The sequence below is a fragment of the Lonchura striata genome, chromosome 5 (genome assembly GCF_050655825.1).
Source record: "Lonchura striata isolate lonStrDom1 chromosome 5, ASM5065582v1, whole genome shotgun sequence".
NCBI lineage: Eukaryota > Metazoa > Chordata > Aves > Passeriformes > Estrildidae > Lonchura > Lonchura striata.
In genome coordinates, this window is record NC_140707.1 from 24,901,586 (window position 1) to 24,915,171 (window position 13,586).

The 13,586-nt window shown below is 43.8% G+C and overlaps 1 protein-coding gene across 14 annotated transcripts in view; it reads right to left on the reverse strand.

Annotated features, from left to right (window-relative positions):
* Positions 1-12,166, reverse strand: part of PLEKHA7 (pleckstrin homology domain containing A7) — a 145,204-nt gene extending 133,038 nt beyond the window's left edge. For 11 of the 14 annotated variants that reach the window (XM_085581432.1, XM_021525587.3, XM_021525584.3 and 8 more), the window contains exons 1-3: positions 12,009-12,166; positions 11,840-11,916; positions 11,672-11,729 (exon numbers count right to left, since the gene is read on the reverse strand). In XM_085581432.1, the coding sequence (XP_085437558.1) occupies positions 11,672-11,729; positions 11,840-11,916; positions 12,009-12,091 (218 nt within the window). In that variant the 5' untranslated portion in view covers positions 12,092-12,166. The remainder of the gene's footprint in view (positions 1-11,671; positions 11,730-11,839; positions 11,917-12,008) is intronic. The other 3 variants (XM_085581438.1, XM_085581436.1, XM_021525590.3) reach the window with 1 other exon arrangement.
* Between the last annotated feature and the right edge of the window lie 1,420 nt (positions 12,167-13,586).

Consider the following 13,586-nt stretch of genomic DNA (forward strand, 5'->3'; position numbering starts at 1 on the left):
TTCTGCTCATCAGTAATTCAAAGACTACTCACATTACTCAAAAACACCGTTTACAACTACTTCCCTTTAAGATTTCAGGCAACACTTAATCTGATTTCCACAAACCATAGTTTCCTCGAGTCCCTGCTGTCTGCCCAGCACAGTGACACCAGAACAGCACACTGGCAATCAGAGGCACTCCCCAAATTGCGGACTCCAATTCCTCTATTGCACCTATTGAGAAAGATGAGCTGGATAAAAACCTGTAGCTTCCCCTCTCTCCAACTCCTGCTTTTCTGGTGAGGGAGAAGTCACATCATCCATACACAGGAACTTCGATTTTCCTCCTGGATTTCTGTCTTTACCCTGTGTTATTTATCAATACCATTTAACAGTTTATTTGCTGACTGCTGCATCTGATCAATGGAAAAAATAAAACCCTGGGACCCTCCTTAAAGGCAATGTTGATGCAGCAAATAGTGCAGAAAGAGAACACGGCTGGGGGGGGCCAGAAACTGCATCTGAAACCATCCACATTATCCAACATAAATTCTGTTTCTGGCCTTTTCAAGCTCACACTGTTTGCTGTCCTAAATGCTTAATCTCTTTTTTAATTTCTAAACACGCAACACATCCAGAAGTCCACAATGAAAGGCTTTCAGTTCACTACTTACCTACATTTCAGAAGTATTTCACCTCCCTCTTCCTCTTTTGCTAACTCAGGTTCCCTTCTTTACACAAACTCAGTTAAAACAGTGTTTTACACAGACATCCAATGTTTGGGACATTCAACTAATATTATTATTATTAATATTAGACCTGAGCCATCAGTTTAGGTGCTGCCACTGCTGCTCAGCTGCCCTCTGACTCTGCAGCCACCCCACAGGAAAGTCACAGCTGAGATCCCACCTTCCCCATTTAAAGGAGTGCAACAGAGCTGATGGAGGGTCTGGAGCACAAGTCTTATGAGAAGCAGCTGAGGAGGCTGGGGGTGATTATCCTGGAAAAAAGGAAGCTCAGGGGACACTTTATTGCTCTCTTTAACCACCTGCAAGGAGGCTGTAGCTAGGTGAGGGTCAGCCTCTTCTCCCAGAAACAGGCAACAGGCAATGGCTTCAAGCTGAGCCAGGATTTAGATGGGATATTAGAAAAAATTACTTCCCCAAAAGGGTCATCCAGCATTGGAACAGGCTGCCCAGGGAAGCAGTTGAGTCATCATTCCTGGGTATATTTAAATTCATTGGCACTTGGGACATGTTTAATGATGGCCTTGGCAGTGCCAGGTTAATGGTTGGACTTGATCCGAAGTTTTCTTTCCTATCTAAATGACTCCTTGCTGTAGTCACTAAAAGGAGAAGATGTTCCCTTGTATTGCAGAAATGTTGTTGAAGCTCTCCAGCAAAGACAAGCACACCATTGTGCAATGTCACTGCCCTTTTTTCTTGCAGTGTTAGGAGAAAATATGCAATTGTATGGGCTCATATTTCAACGGGACACTTCAAAAAAAGATCCTTTGCTGATAATAGAGTTTTCAGATGTTTTCCTGTACAGAAGCCCACCCAGCACAAGGATTATTTAAAATTTCAACCTCATGCAAAATTTGAAGACATTTCTCCTAAAATCCTCTGGATCCCCTGGAAAATCAGCAATATTGTTACAACACTTCAAATTGCTCAGTGAGAGAGAAACCACCAGACTTTAAAAATTTATATTATTTGTAAATCTCTCAGTGAGGATTACTCTGCATCAGTACAGCAGGTCCCGCTCAGCAAATATTGAGTATATGTTTAAATGCCTTCACCAGGTATTTTAATAATTTGTGTTTAACCTTGAAGCCAGATGCTCTGGGTTAATGTTAACTGTGACTTCTGCTTCTACCTGAAATAGTTTTTAATCTTTCAACTTCAAGGAGAATGCAGAAGCAAAACCTGAATTTCATGCCCAAGAATCTAAATGCCCAGCAATCACATGCCATTATTTTAAAATTAGTTTTAACCTCACTACTGATCCAAGTTTGCTATCATCTCAAATATTTACATTTCTTTGGTACAGATTAAATGTACTGCTTCAGTATTGCAGTGCTGGATCTCTGGAAGGAGATCATTAGGATCATTAGGAAACATACCTAAAGTCATAAAAGTGAATGCTGTTTTACTTCTGTCCCAGAGGACACTGTCATAGACAGACCTCAGTAATTTCAATTTCCCTTCCACCATTCTGGTCTTTCAGTATTTCTGTAGACAATTCAATATTCTCCACCAGGGAATACTGAAATTGACAATTGCATTGACAATTCAATATTCTCCAGGTAAGGCAGGGAAATGAAGCTCTCAAGAAAGACTCTTGATCCAGAGATTTACCTGGCCACCTTCTTAGGCAAGTTAGCAATAAGGGAAGAAAAACCAGACAGTGGAAAATATCTGTTACACTGATACACTCCACTGAAGTAAAGATTTATCATTCCACATTTCAACTGAAAGGGCTAAACATCCTGTGAAATGAGTATATCAAAGCCCAACTTTTACCTGTAATCTCTTCATCTGAAGAATTTCATGTAATGATTTCACATAAGAAATAAGTCATTGACTTTTATTTTTTTGTAATGAATTCAAACTGCACCTCACTACAGAGCCAACTGGAAGAGCAAAAGGAAAGTGATTAGGCTATATAAAATTGAATACTGGGAATAATAAAATGCAGTGTTGAAGGAATAAATCTCTTCGGTAAGTGAAATAGTTTTAGGCAGTCAAGCACTTCTGTGCTAAAAAAGTAAAGTACAAAAGTAGCATTTAAAGAACAGCATTGATCTGTGATTTCCAAGGAAGGAAATAAAAACATCTGCTCAAAAGCTACTTGACAATATAATTGTCTTAACTGGAAAGCAAGCAAAGACTTTACATTTTAAAAATTTCATGTTCATGAATTCCACGCTTTAAGCAAAAGAATTTTAAAATAGGGCTAATATTCTGAGATGGCCACAATAAATGTCAAATGTTTGATAACCGTCATCTAAGCAAAATGGATTTCATTATCTTGCAGCTAACTTTTATTAATTTAATTTTAATTTTGTCCAGGAGATTCAACGTGGCCTTGAATTACCATGTCCTCTGGAACAACTGTCTACATCTAGATTTTGTCAGTGCTCTCTCACCTTGCAAACAGCTAATGCTGTAACTCCTGATCTTCAGCAAAAGGTACAGAAAAGATGACTGCTTTACCAGCCACTGAAAATTACATAAAATGAATCCTGCCCATTAGCACAGTTCTGTCTCCAGATGTGTTTAAAGATTTCGCTGAAAAAGATCAAACAGATCTATTATTCCAGGTATTGGGCCCAGTTATTTTCTTTGATTCAAAGCAGGCATTGAGCTCAAGCACTCAGAGGTTAACACACAGAGCACACATTTAAAACATCTAAAAATTGGCTTAAAAAGACACGTATTTAAAAAATTAATTACTTTAGCTTCTGGCCTCTGATTTATGCTGCTTGAGAGACAAACACTGCTTTTATCTTCTCGTTGCCTCCTTTACATTGGTATCAATTTCCTAAGTTAATCAAAGCGAATCTTCTCCCTAGAAAAATAACAAAAAAGTAACGGCAAAAGATAAAGAACAATAAATGTGAAAGTTAAGTGAAAGTTGCTGCTCAAGCATTTTGCCACTTTGAAGATGAATGTGAAACTATGACATTTTGAAACAAATCTGCAACTTGCAAAAGGCAATAACTACTTTTTTTCAGATTAAATAAAACAGAAAATTAACAGCAGCTTTCCTGCTTACTCATATTTTACAGAGTCTATACAGAACTCCTCAAAAAAAAATCCCTGCATGTTGCACAATTAATTTGTATTTTCAAATGCTTCAGTCAGCTCTTAATTCAGGATATTTAGTCTCTGGTAAGTAAATAAAAATAGAAGTCCTCACTTGTCAAAGAACTGTAAATAAAATCCAGTATTACTCAAATGCTTCATTTCAGCAGTGCATCCCAATCTCATTTCAAAAGTGTTGGTGGTTTCAGTTGTATTTTTTATTAAGATAAAGATAAAATCTTTAAAGGTACAGATAAGCAATAAGGAAAACAAGGGTTTAAACACAAAACTTCAGGCAGAAAAACACACACCTACTGTGTATTGGTAGCAAGATTTTGTACCTGTCTAGACAAGTCAGTGACATTCTTGCCAAATACTCCATGGCAGACAATCAAAAAGAGAAGTGTTGGGTGCTTAACCAGATTCTTCTTGGATTTTAACATCTTTAATTACAAATCTGCTTTTAAAGTAAAAATTCTGCTTCTAAGGACATAGAGCAGACCTTGTAAAACTCTAATAATGCTGTAAGAAAAGACAATTAAGCTATAAATAAAATGCCCCATCTATCACCATTACCCAAACTGAGGTCATAATTTAAAAAAAAAAAGTTTAAAAAGCACATCTAGAAGGCAAAGACAAAACAAATTAGATTTAACAGCAAATTAGAGTCTACAGTCATACTGGCTAGAATTTGATGTGATATTAAATAAATGTGATACCACACTTATTCAAGCCAGTTTTTTCAGAGATCCAGCACTGCAATACTGAAGCAGCACACTTAATCTGTACCAAAGAAATGCAAATATTTGAGATGATAGCAAACTTGGATCAGTAGTGAGGTTAAAACTCATTTTAAAATAATCCATCTGCAGCAAGTGGAATGATGGGAAATGCAGGGTATACAAGAACACATGCATTTCACAGCTACATAAACTTCTTTTTTTCTCTGAAGCACTTGCTAAGATTGTTCAGGACTGCGAGACCTGCCTGGGAAAAGGTACCTTTTTGTTTCCTCCATTATAAAATACAAGAACATCTTGCACAATGTATTTGCCTGCAGATAGGCAATCCTTTTAACTAGATCCAGTAGCTAGAGTTTACTACTGATAGAATAAAGAAGCAACCTTCTTCAAACAAAACACATTGCATTAATATCAAGATTCTGCTGTTCTCTCTTTTCTGGCAGATAATGGGTAATTAATAAAATTTAATTAAAAGTGTTGAATAAATTGTTTCCTCATCTGATGTGACAGGCATATTGCACAGTTGTAAAAGCAGTCTGAAACATAACTCAAGGTTATGAAAACTACTTTTAAGACTACAGCAATACCTGCCCAACACAGCTGTATGACTGTATTTATGCTTAATCTTTAGACAGACTTTCAGGAATATTGAAACTCTCACTGCCATATATACCTTCTTTAAAAAGGCACACACATTCACCTGCACAGATCCAAGGAATGCAAAAGTGGGCACTGTTTTAGGAAAGAGGCTGAATGAAGTTTTTCTTACACATTAATGTTCATAAAGCTGGAATGTATAGTAAACAAAATGTGGAGGCTAGCAGCTTTGAATAACCAGTTAATGCCTGTTTTCCTGAGCTACAACACAAGGAAGCCACATAACCCCAACCAGAACAAAAGCATGTTGCTCTGTTTCCCAGAAAACTTTGATTTCCAGAAGCGTTCAACACCTATAAAAGCATCTCACTGTGTGTGTTATCCTTGCTGGCCTCTTCAGGTAGTCAAAATTCAGTTTTCTAACATGTGTGTATCTTGGAATAAAGGCAAACACAGATTAATGAGCCAAGCTAAGTACTTTGTGGTGCAGCCTTGCTTTAAAAACAAACTCCAGCACCTTCCCTTCCCTGCTCCTCCCTCCCCTAAGGAATGCACACAACATCCCTCTTCATCCACATACCCTGCTGAACCAAACCACACGTGGCATTTTCCTTACACACATCTCCAAGCTTGCTTCCAGAGGGCACTCTGAAATTCGGGCACCACAAACAATGTGCCCTTTTCCCCCTTTCTGGGAGCTGAACTACAAAGCTACTTTGCTCTCTGCAACTGTCAGCCATCCCTAACCCAGCACAAATCCATCAGCATTTACTGCACTCTTTAATGAGTGATCTCCCATTTTAATTGTCATCAAAAGGGACAATGAATTGTGTCCCCAGCTGGAATGAAACACAGCTACTGCATCCAACCAGCAGCTCCAATATTCCCAGCTCAATTCTGCTCACAGTGCAGGACAACAAAATGCATTAAACAGGTTGTCTGAGCAAACCCAAAGAGGGAGAACAAAGGACAAGAGGGAGAGATGCAGAGAAACGCCTACAAGAAGGGAGATTTATTTTTACTGTGTATAGTTCTGCTTCCCCACAGCAATTTCCCATTTCCAAATGGAACACTTTCTTCCAAGAAAATTTAAAAGGAGAAGAGGAAGAACGAAGAGGGCTTCACCCAGCTTTCCTCCGGCTGCCAGGAGCCAGCAGAGGCCGCCCAAGACCATGGATCACTCCGGCAGAACTGCGGCATGGGACAGCAGCTTCCTCACCTCAGCCTCTCAGCACAACTTCTGGCATTCTTCTTCCACTTCTCCATTCCACACCCGCTTTTCCACCCATACAAATTACCTCCCTGAAGTCTAGTCCACCTCAAGGGCAACTCCTGACTCTCTAGGAGGCTATCACTGGTGGCCAGAATCCACAGTGCTGCACATGGTGCTCTCCAGTTTATCCAAACTAGGTCTTCTGCCCCTTGCTGAGAACCACTCCAGGTTTATTTCCCTAAAACTTTCCCCACAACACTCTACGGCACGCAAAACCTATTCATTTCACCAGACTACCCTCACATTTTCTGGAGATGCTGTGAACGCATCACTTTTGGTGACGTTCTCACGTGGTTCCAGCTACCCAATTTTTATTCCACTCCAGGAATGGTTTATTCCACTCCCTAGCTCAAACTGGCCACACACAGCAGTCACACACTGAAGTGAACCCAACCTCACAGGTGGATTTCATATCAGTTCATGTACTTACACCTTTTATTTAAGCACAGGGTCAAGAATCACAAAGGACATCATCTAGACAGAAGACCTCATTATGAGGGTCATCACTATTCCTTACAGCAGCTAAGTGCTTCCAGTATCTTTTACTTCTACAGCAATAACCATCATGGGAAACAAAGCAAGAAATAATAATTTGCTTACAGCAGGTCAAAGAACACCTACAGTAAACAGTGTTTTAGCACACCTAAACAAAAAAATTATATAGTTTTCAACATCCTATTAGGAGTGAATAAGACAGGAATTTCAGCAGGGCAGAAGAAACCTGTTAATTAAATTTATTAATGAGATTATAAAACAATCTTCTCAGATAATCAAAAAAACTGAACTCAATAATCCAGCTGGTCTCTTCCCCTTTGGGTTTCTGTGATTAAATAATCATTAAGTGGGTATCATCTGCAGCCCACTGTGGGTGAATCTGAGCTCCTGTATGGTTTTCAGTGACATTGCACCTGAACCTACACACCTGGCACAGCAGAAACAAAGTTAAAAAGGCAGACTTCTGTTTAGTGTTCTTTGCTCTTTTGCTATTTCCAAACACTTGAAACACATACCATGCATATTTCCTACACACAGTACAGGCTAAATACAAGAATTAAGTGAGAGTTGTAAACAGTTACTGACTATTGCTATGCCAATTTCACAGGCTTGTTTCTTGTACATCCACTTTGTTTCCCAAAGAAGAGGCCAAGTTGAAGTGGAAACTGACTTCAGAAACTAATAAAATGTTAACTTCAGATATTTAAGTGCTGGTTTCTACTTTTTTTGCTCCTAATTCTAGGCCACAGTTTGAATGCATGATTGCATTTCATCTGTGCAATATCATGGCAGCTTTCAAAAAGAACCTCTGTAGCAGCAGTACACATTTGTAACATATTTAAATACAAGCCAGCTAGCTATCTAACACTGCAAGAACAGATCCTTCCACACCAACAGCCACCTCAACCTTTGAAAGCTGTAGGAAGGGAATAAAAAAGCATTCCACACTTTCCAAGCTTTCCAACTTCCCCAAGTCTTTTGGACAATCAGAAAAAGAGAAGCAAACGTAAAGAAAAACCTGCACTGTAATTAATGCATACATGCACTGCTTTACCACCATCATTGCCCTCCCTGCATGGCCCATCTCCTTCCCCACAAGGAGTTTGCCAACCACAATTAACATTTCACATCAGCAACCCAACCACCAGAAACAAACCAGAGCCAGTGTTCATTCAGCTCCACATGTGCTCAGCAACAACCTTTCTGCAGGGACTCTCCCATAAAGCACTTGCCCCACAAACACAAGGTATTTCAAAAACATCATTAAACAAACAAAAAAAGAGATGGAAAAGTGTGGTGCAAGCTGTATTCAGCACTCCAAAAATGTAGCAACCATGATATTTTCAAAGACTACTACATGGAGATCCAGAAGAATTGATTTATACATCACTTATTTAATGTTTTATTTAGTGATTTTAGGATAAGAGACAGCACTGCCCTAACAGGGTTTGCCACTATCAAGAAAACCTGAGGAATATTTGGAACAGAGAAAATAATTTACAAAGATAAGGATAAGCATAAATGGGAAGAACTGAAATGTAGCTTCCTAAATTACGGTTCTTAAAATTTAAAGCAGTAAAGAAAAAGAAAGACCTGCATGTTTCAGTCAATTGGCAGCATTCGCATGTGCTGCCAGTGTGGGCGTCTTCCCTAAATAGGCAAACAACATAAAATGCAGAAAACTGAGAAATTTTTGAAGCCAAGAAAGGACTTTTGTTGTTTGAGAGCCTCACAAAAGCTCACTCCAGCAGAGGACTCTGTTCACTCACATGCAACAAAGATGACTTCGTATTGCAAGAGGTGCAGAGAAGAACTAGAGGACAACCAAACAGACAGAGAGCCCTTCTTAAAGGGCTGCACAAAGAACTTGGCTCACTCAGCTGAGCAAAATAAGGCTAAGAGGGAATGTGATTTCAGACAAGCATCTCATGCAAATAACCAAAGGGAAAACAGCACCCCTTCAACTACAGGACAGCTGCCCAACCACAGAACAGCAAAAAACATTCTAAACCACAGCACGTTCATTTGGAAAGCTTCTATCCCATAGAAGTGGAGTTTTGGAAATTTTCAAACTCCTGTTACATGGAAAGGGGAGAAAAACTTACCTGGTTTTGATATGCAGCTTGACCATATTATAAAACTTTGTTTCATTCTATGATGTTTCAGATCTTTGTTTTATTTTATGATGTTTCAAGTTTGTCCATAGTATTGAAAGAAGCAATAAAGACACAGAAGTAAATGGACATAAGACTAGTTAAGTTTGGGTTTTTTTTTACATAAGAGACAACTCACATCCAAAGTTTTACCTAATATTTTCATGACCTTTATACCAGAAATCAGTTACGTAAGTGGAGTTAGCCTATATATATTTAAATGTTTGATTGAAGTTATTTAAAACAGCAATAATACTTAGTAATAATACTTTTCATTTCATTAGTGAAAGAATAAGACTTACAAGATCCATCAAGTGGCCAGTGTGGTAAAACTACAATAGGCTATATTAATTGTGGAAATTACCACAAAGGGGAGGGGTTACTTGGAATGTTCCTCCTGACACCCTTCAGTATATTAGTATCCAAGGAGTAACAATGTGTTTGTCAAATTTCTGTAGACAGCACCAGACTGGAACTGTCACCAGTACAAAGAGGACTGGGTAGTTATCCAGGAAAGTTCATGGGTTTTGAGAGCTGGAATGCCAGAAAATGGAATTTAATAGAGCAGCATGTGAAATCATGCGTTTAGGGACCAGTAACCTTTTCTGTAAGCTGAGAACTCATCACGTGGAAGCAACACAGGAGGAATGAACAGAGCAGTGAGGTATAGAAATCATCATCTAAGGACACTGATGTTTACATGAGCCCAACAAGAGCTCAGTATGCTCATGGTAGAAAAAATGAAAAATTCCATTGGGCTCAGGAGCCTCTGAGCTGAAATCAGAGAGGTCAGAGCAGTGCTGGGTGAAGTATCACTGCTGAAGTATTAAATATTGCATTCCATATCAGGAGGATCTTGGGTCTCAAGCAGTTCAACTGAACAGATTTATGTTAAAACATTGTTTTGTCTCCTCACAAAACTGCTTGGCTAAAGATGATTGAGTTTATTAAACTGCTCAGTAAAATACACACTCCATTCCTCATTTCATTTCCTGCAGCAGTTCCAGCCCAAGGTAAAGTGCACTATTAGCACAAGTTATGAAAATGCATTACACAGAACTCTTAATTCAATGGATCACGAATTAAAAGTTTTATAAGTGCCTAACAAACAAGAGATGGTGTTCCAAACACAGCATTTGGGAAGAGGAATTTAAGCCGTTCTAAAATTGCACTAGTAAGTTTCTGGAAAAGAGAGAAAAACAAATAGATGTAGTCCTACACCTAGAAGTTTACCCATGTAAAGGATCTGTTTACAGTACATTCACAGACTGGACATTTTAGAATTCCATCTCTGGCCTGTGCAACCAGCAGAACTTTATTCCTTCTTTTCAGTGCTCTAGCCATAGATAAAGGGTGGCAGCTCTAAGTGTTATTGAGCTGCTCTCCAGTGCTTTGCTACCACCTCCTCAAGAGTCAAGGGCTAAACTAAGTGCCCAGCCCAGTACTGCAAGGAATTCTCTGGCTCAGACAAATGAAGATTGAATGCCTTTTTTCTCCTCTGCAGGTGAAAAAAGGACATTTTATAATCATGTGGAATTTTATTTAACAAACATCCTACATGTGAGGCATTTGTTACACCTTCAGTCAATTGCTTCTTCACCGAGCCCAGTATGGTTTGGAAGTTTGATATTTACTAAAACCTCAAGTTACTCAAATGCCTTGCTCTGCAGGCATTTCGATACTGGACAACTGAGACACTGCTGTCAGCAGTTATTGGGGCTATACTTAACAGCCTGGGAGTTCTGCACCGGAGCAATGAGATAGTCTGAGCATTTCCCAGTCCCGTTCCGTTAAATTTGTCAGGCATTCGGCTTTGCAAAGGGAAACGCCAAGGCATCACACGTGACTCCACATGCAAAACGTACCAAAGTTTTACTCATTTGATTGAATCTCTACTTTTACATCGGCGTTTGTTTTTGCAAAAGCCTTATATCTGCAGTGTTTGAAGGATCTCTCTTAGCTCTCTTTGCTGCAACACGCTTGCATCTCACGGAATAAAAGCGTCTCAATAAGCAGCACATCCCTGCTCGTAATTGCTCTCCGAACAAGAAACGCCACATGAAAGATCCCGACATCCACCACCAGCCCTGGCAAGGCAACTTCATCCGTTCAGCCCCGTCTCCGGGAAGAGACACTGGACGCCTTTCACTTGCAAAACTTCCCGGGGCTGCGTCCGCAGCCACGAGCCATTTAAAACAACGAAACCACCATTCACCTTCCACCTCGGCCGGCGCTCAGCAAGGCGACGCTCCACCTGCCGCAAACCTCACCGTAAATAGCGGGGAGAGGGGGGAGCAGCCAGCCCGCAAACAAACACACGCAAAAAAAAAAACCCCGAACAAACAGGCAAAACTGAAGTGCCGCCTCCAAGGAAACCTGTTGCTGACCACCGCCAGAGCGCGGCCGGGGGGAGCCGCATCCCGCCGCGCCCGGAGCCAACTTCGCCGCTGGCACGGCGCAGCCCGGTGCCGCTGTGGCCGGCGTGGATCACGATGGAGCCGGCGACGTGCGGGGTCGGAGCGGGGGCGGCCGGGCTGAGCCGGGGCCGGGCTGAGCCGGGGCCGCGCCGCCAGCGCCCCCCGGCCCTGGGCGGGCGGCGCGGGGCCGGGAGCCGGTACTCACTCGATGAAGTAGCTGGCGCCCTCCTCCGAGAAGCCCTCCTCCCATCCGCGGGGCAGGTCTGCAAGGCACGGGGGACGGGGAAAGAGAGAGAGAGCGGGAAGGAGGGGTGAGAACTTCGCCCGCGGAGGCTCCCGGCCGCGGCGGGGGCGCCGCGCCGCGGGCACCCACCTGAGCGGATCATGTGGCCGGAGTTGACGGGCTCGCCGGTGCGCGGATGCAGCCAAGTGGTGCGGCGGGCCAGGTCGCTGCGAGGGAGAAGCGGGAAACGTGCACCTGTTAGTGAGGGCGGCGGCGGGGCCGCGCCGCCCCCCGCGCCCCTCCCGCGGCTCCCCCTTACTCGATGAAGAAGACGCGCCCGTCCCTGCAGACGCCGTAGGACCAGTGCTCAGGTAGAGTGTCCCGCCCCACCGCCGCCGCCATGTTCGCCGCGCGCGCGGCCGGCCGGGCGGGGGTGCGGGCGGGCGGGCGGCCGGCGCTCGGCGCCCAGCGCCCGGCTCTGCTCGGCAGCGCCACCGCGGCGCGGGCGGGGGGCGGCACCTCCCGCCCCTCGGGGGCCCGCGGCGCTGCCCGGCTTTGTCCGCCGCTGCCCCGCGCCCGCCCCCCGGCCCCGCCCGGGCTGGCGGGGCGCAGCGGCCTCCCGTGGGCACCGCCGCGGGCGGGAGCCGCGCATCCCCGCAGCGCGCTCCGCCCGGCGGAGGCACCGGGACTGCCCCGCGCCCCGCTCCCGCAGCCCTGCGGATGTACAGGTGTGAGCGCACCTGGCTGCCGCCGTGCCCCGGGAACGCGCTCGCCAGCGGCGCCAGGTGAGGAGGGACAGACGGGCCGCGGGGACTTTGAACCGCGGGGGCACCGAGGTTAAAACATCGCACGGAGGCAGCAGCAGCAGCCGGCCGGCAAAGCAGAGCGGTCGCCGGCATCGGGAGGGACCTGTGCCAGCCCCTGTGTTCGTCCCTGAGCTGGAGGAGGCAGGAGGGTAACTTCAGTGGGGCTGGGCTGGCTCCCTGTCTGGCTCCCTGGCTCCCTTCCTGCTGCTGGTGTGGTGAGCGGGGATGCTCCAGCTAGAGTTAAGTGCTCCAGTCACTCAGAATGTGGTTTAGGGACAAAGTGGGTGGGACAAGCAAGGAGAGAGTGGTGTGCCCTACAGCAGAGCCCGTAGGTTTCGTACTCTCATCCTAGCGCCAGCCAGCAGAGCGAGGATGGGTGCCAGGTGCGGAGTCCTGGCCAGTGCCCTGTCTTGGCGGTAGCGCTAGTTGCAGCAGGATTGACAGAGCCAAGGGGTTCAGGGAGCAGAAATGCCTCTTTCAATCAGGGCAGCAGTGGTGGAGCCAAGCATGGCTCTGTAGGGCTCTTGATGTTCTGATACTGGGGAAGACAGAGGGTCGAAAAGGCAGGAAATGGGACATCTGCAGGCTTGGCGTGAAAGGAGAGTGTTAAACGGGAAAGACAGGTTGCGAAAAGGGGTGGGAAAGGGTAGGTGAGTCTGACTAGGGTCAGGTTAGTGAAGAAAAACAGGAGACAACTGAGGACACGGCTGTGGGGGAGAGGGAGAACGCCAGCATGCAGTAGGAGAGTGTAAGAGGGCAGAGTGCTGCAGTACAGGGAAAATGATAACGTTTGCTTTTCCTTCTAAATAACCAAAATAAATCATCAGAAGAAAGTAGGAGGCGAGAAAAGCAGCATTAGACAGGAGAGAGAGGATTTTGCTTTATTTCACGCCAGTTTCAGACAACATTGCAGGTCTGGTGCATCAGGATAGCTTTGTGTAGACTTCCCTTTTTGACCACTGTTGGAGAAGATACTATTCTGTATATATACAGTAAATATACAAACTGTACAGTGACAGCTAATAACCAGGAATGGTCATTAACAATCCACAGAATTTTAGTTTATCCACAGTTATAAAGCAGGAGAGAGT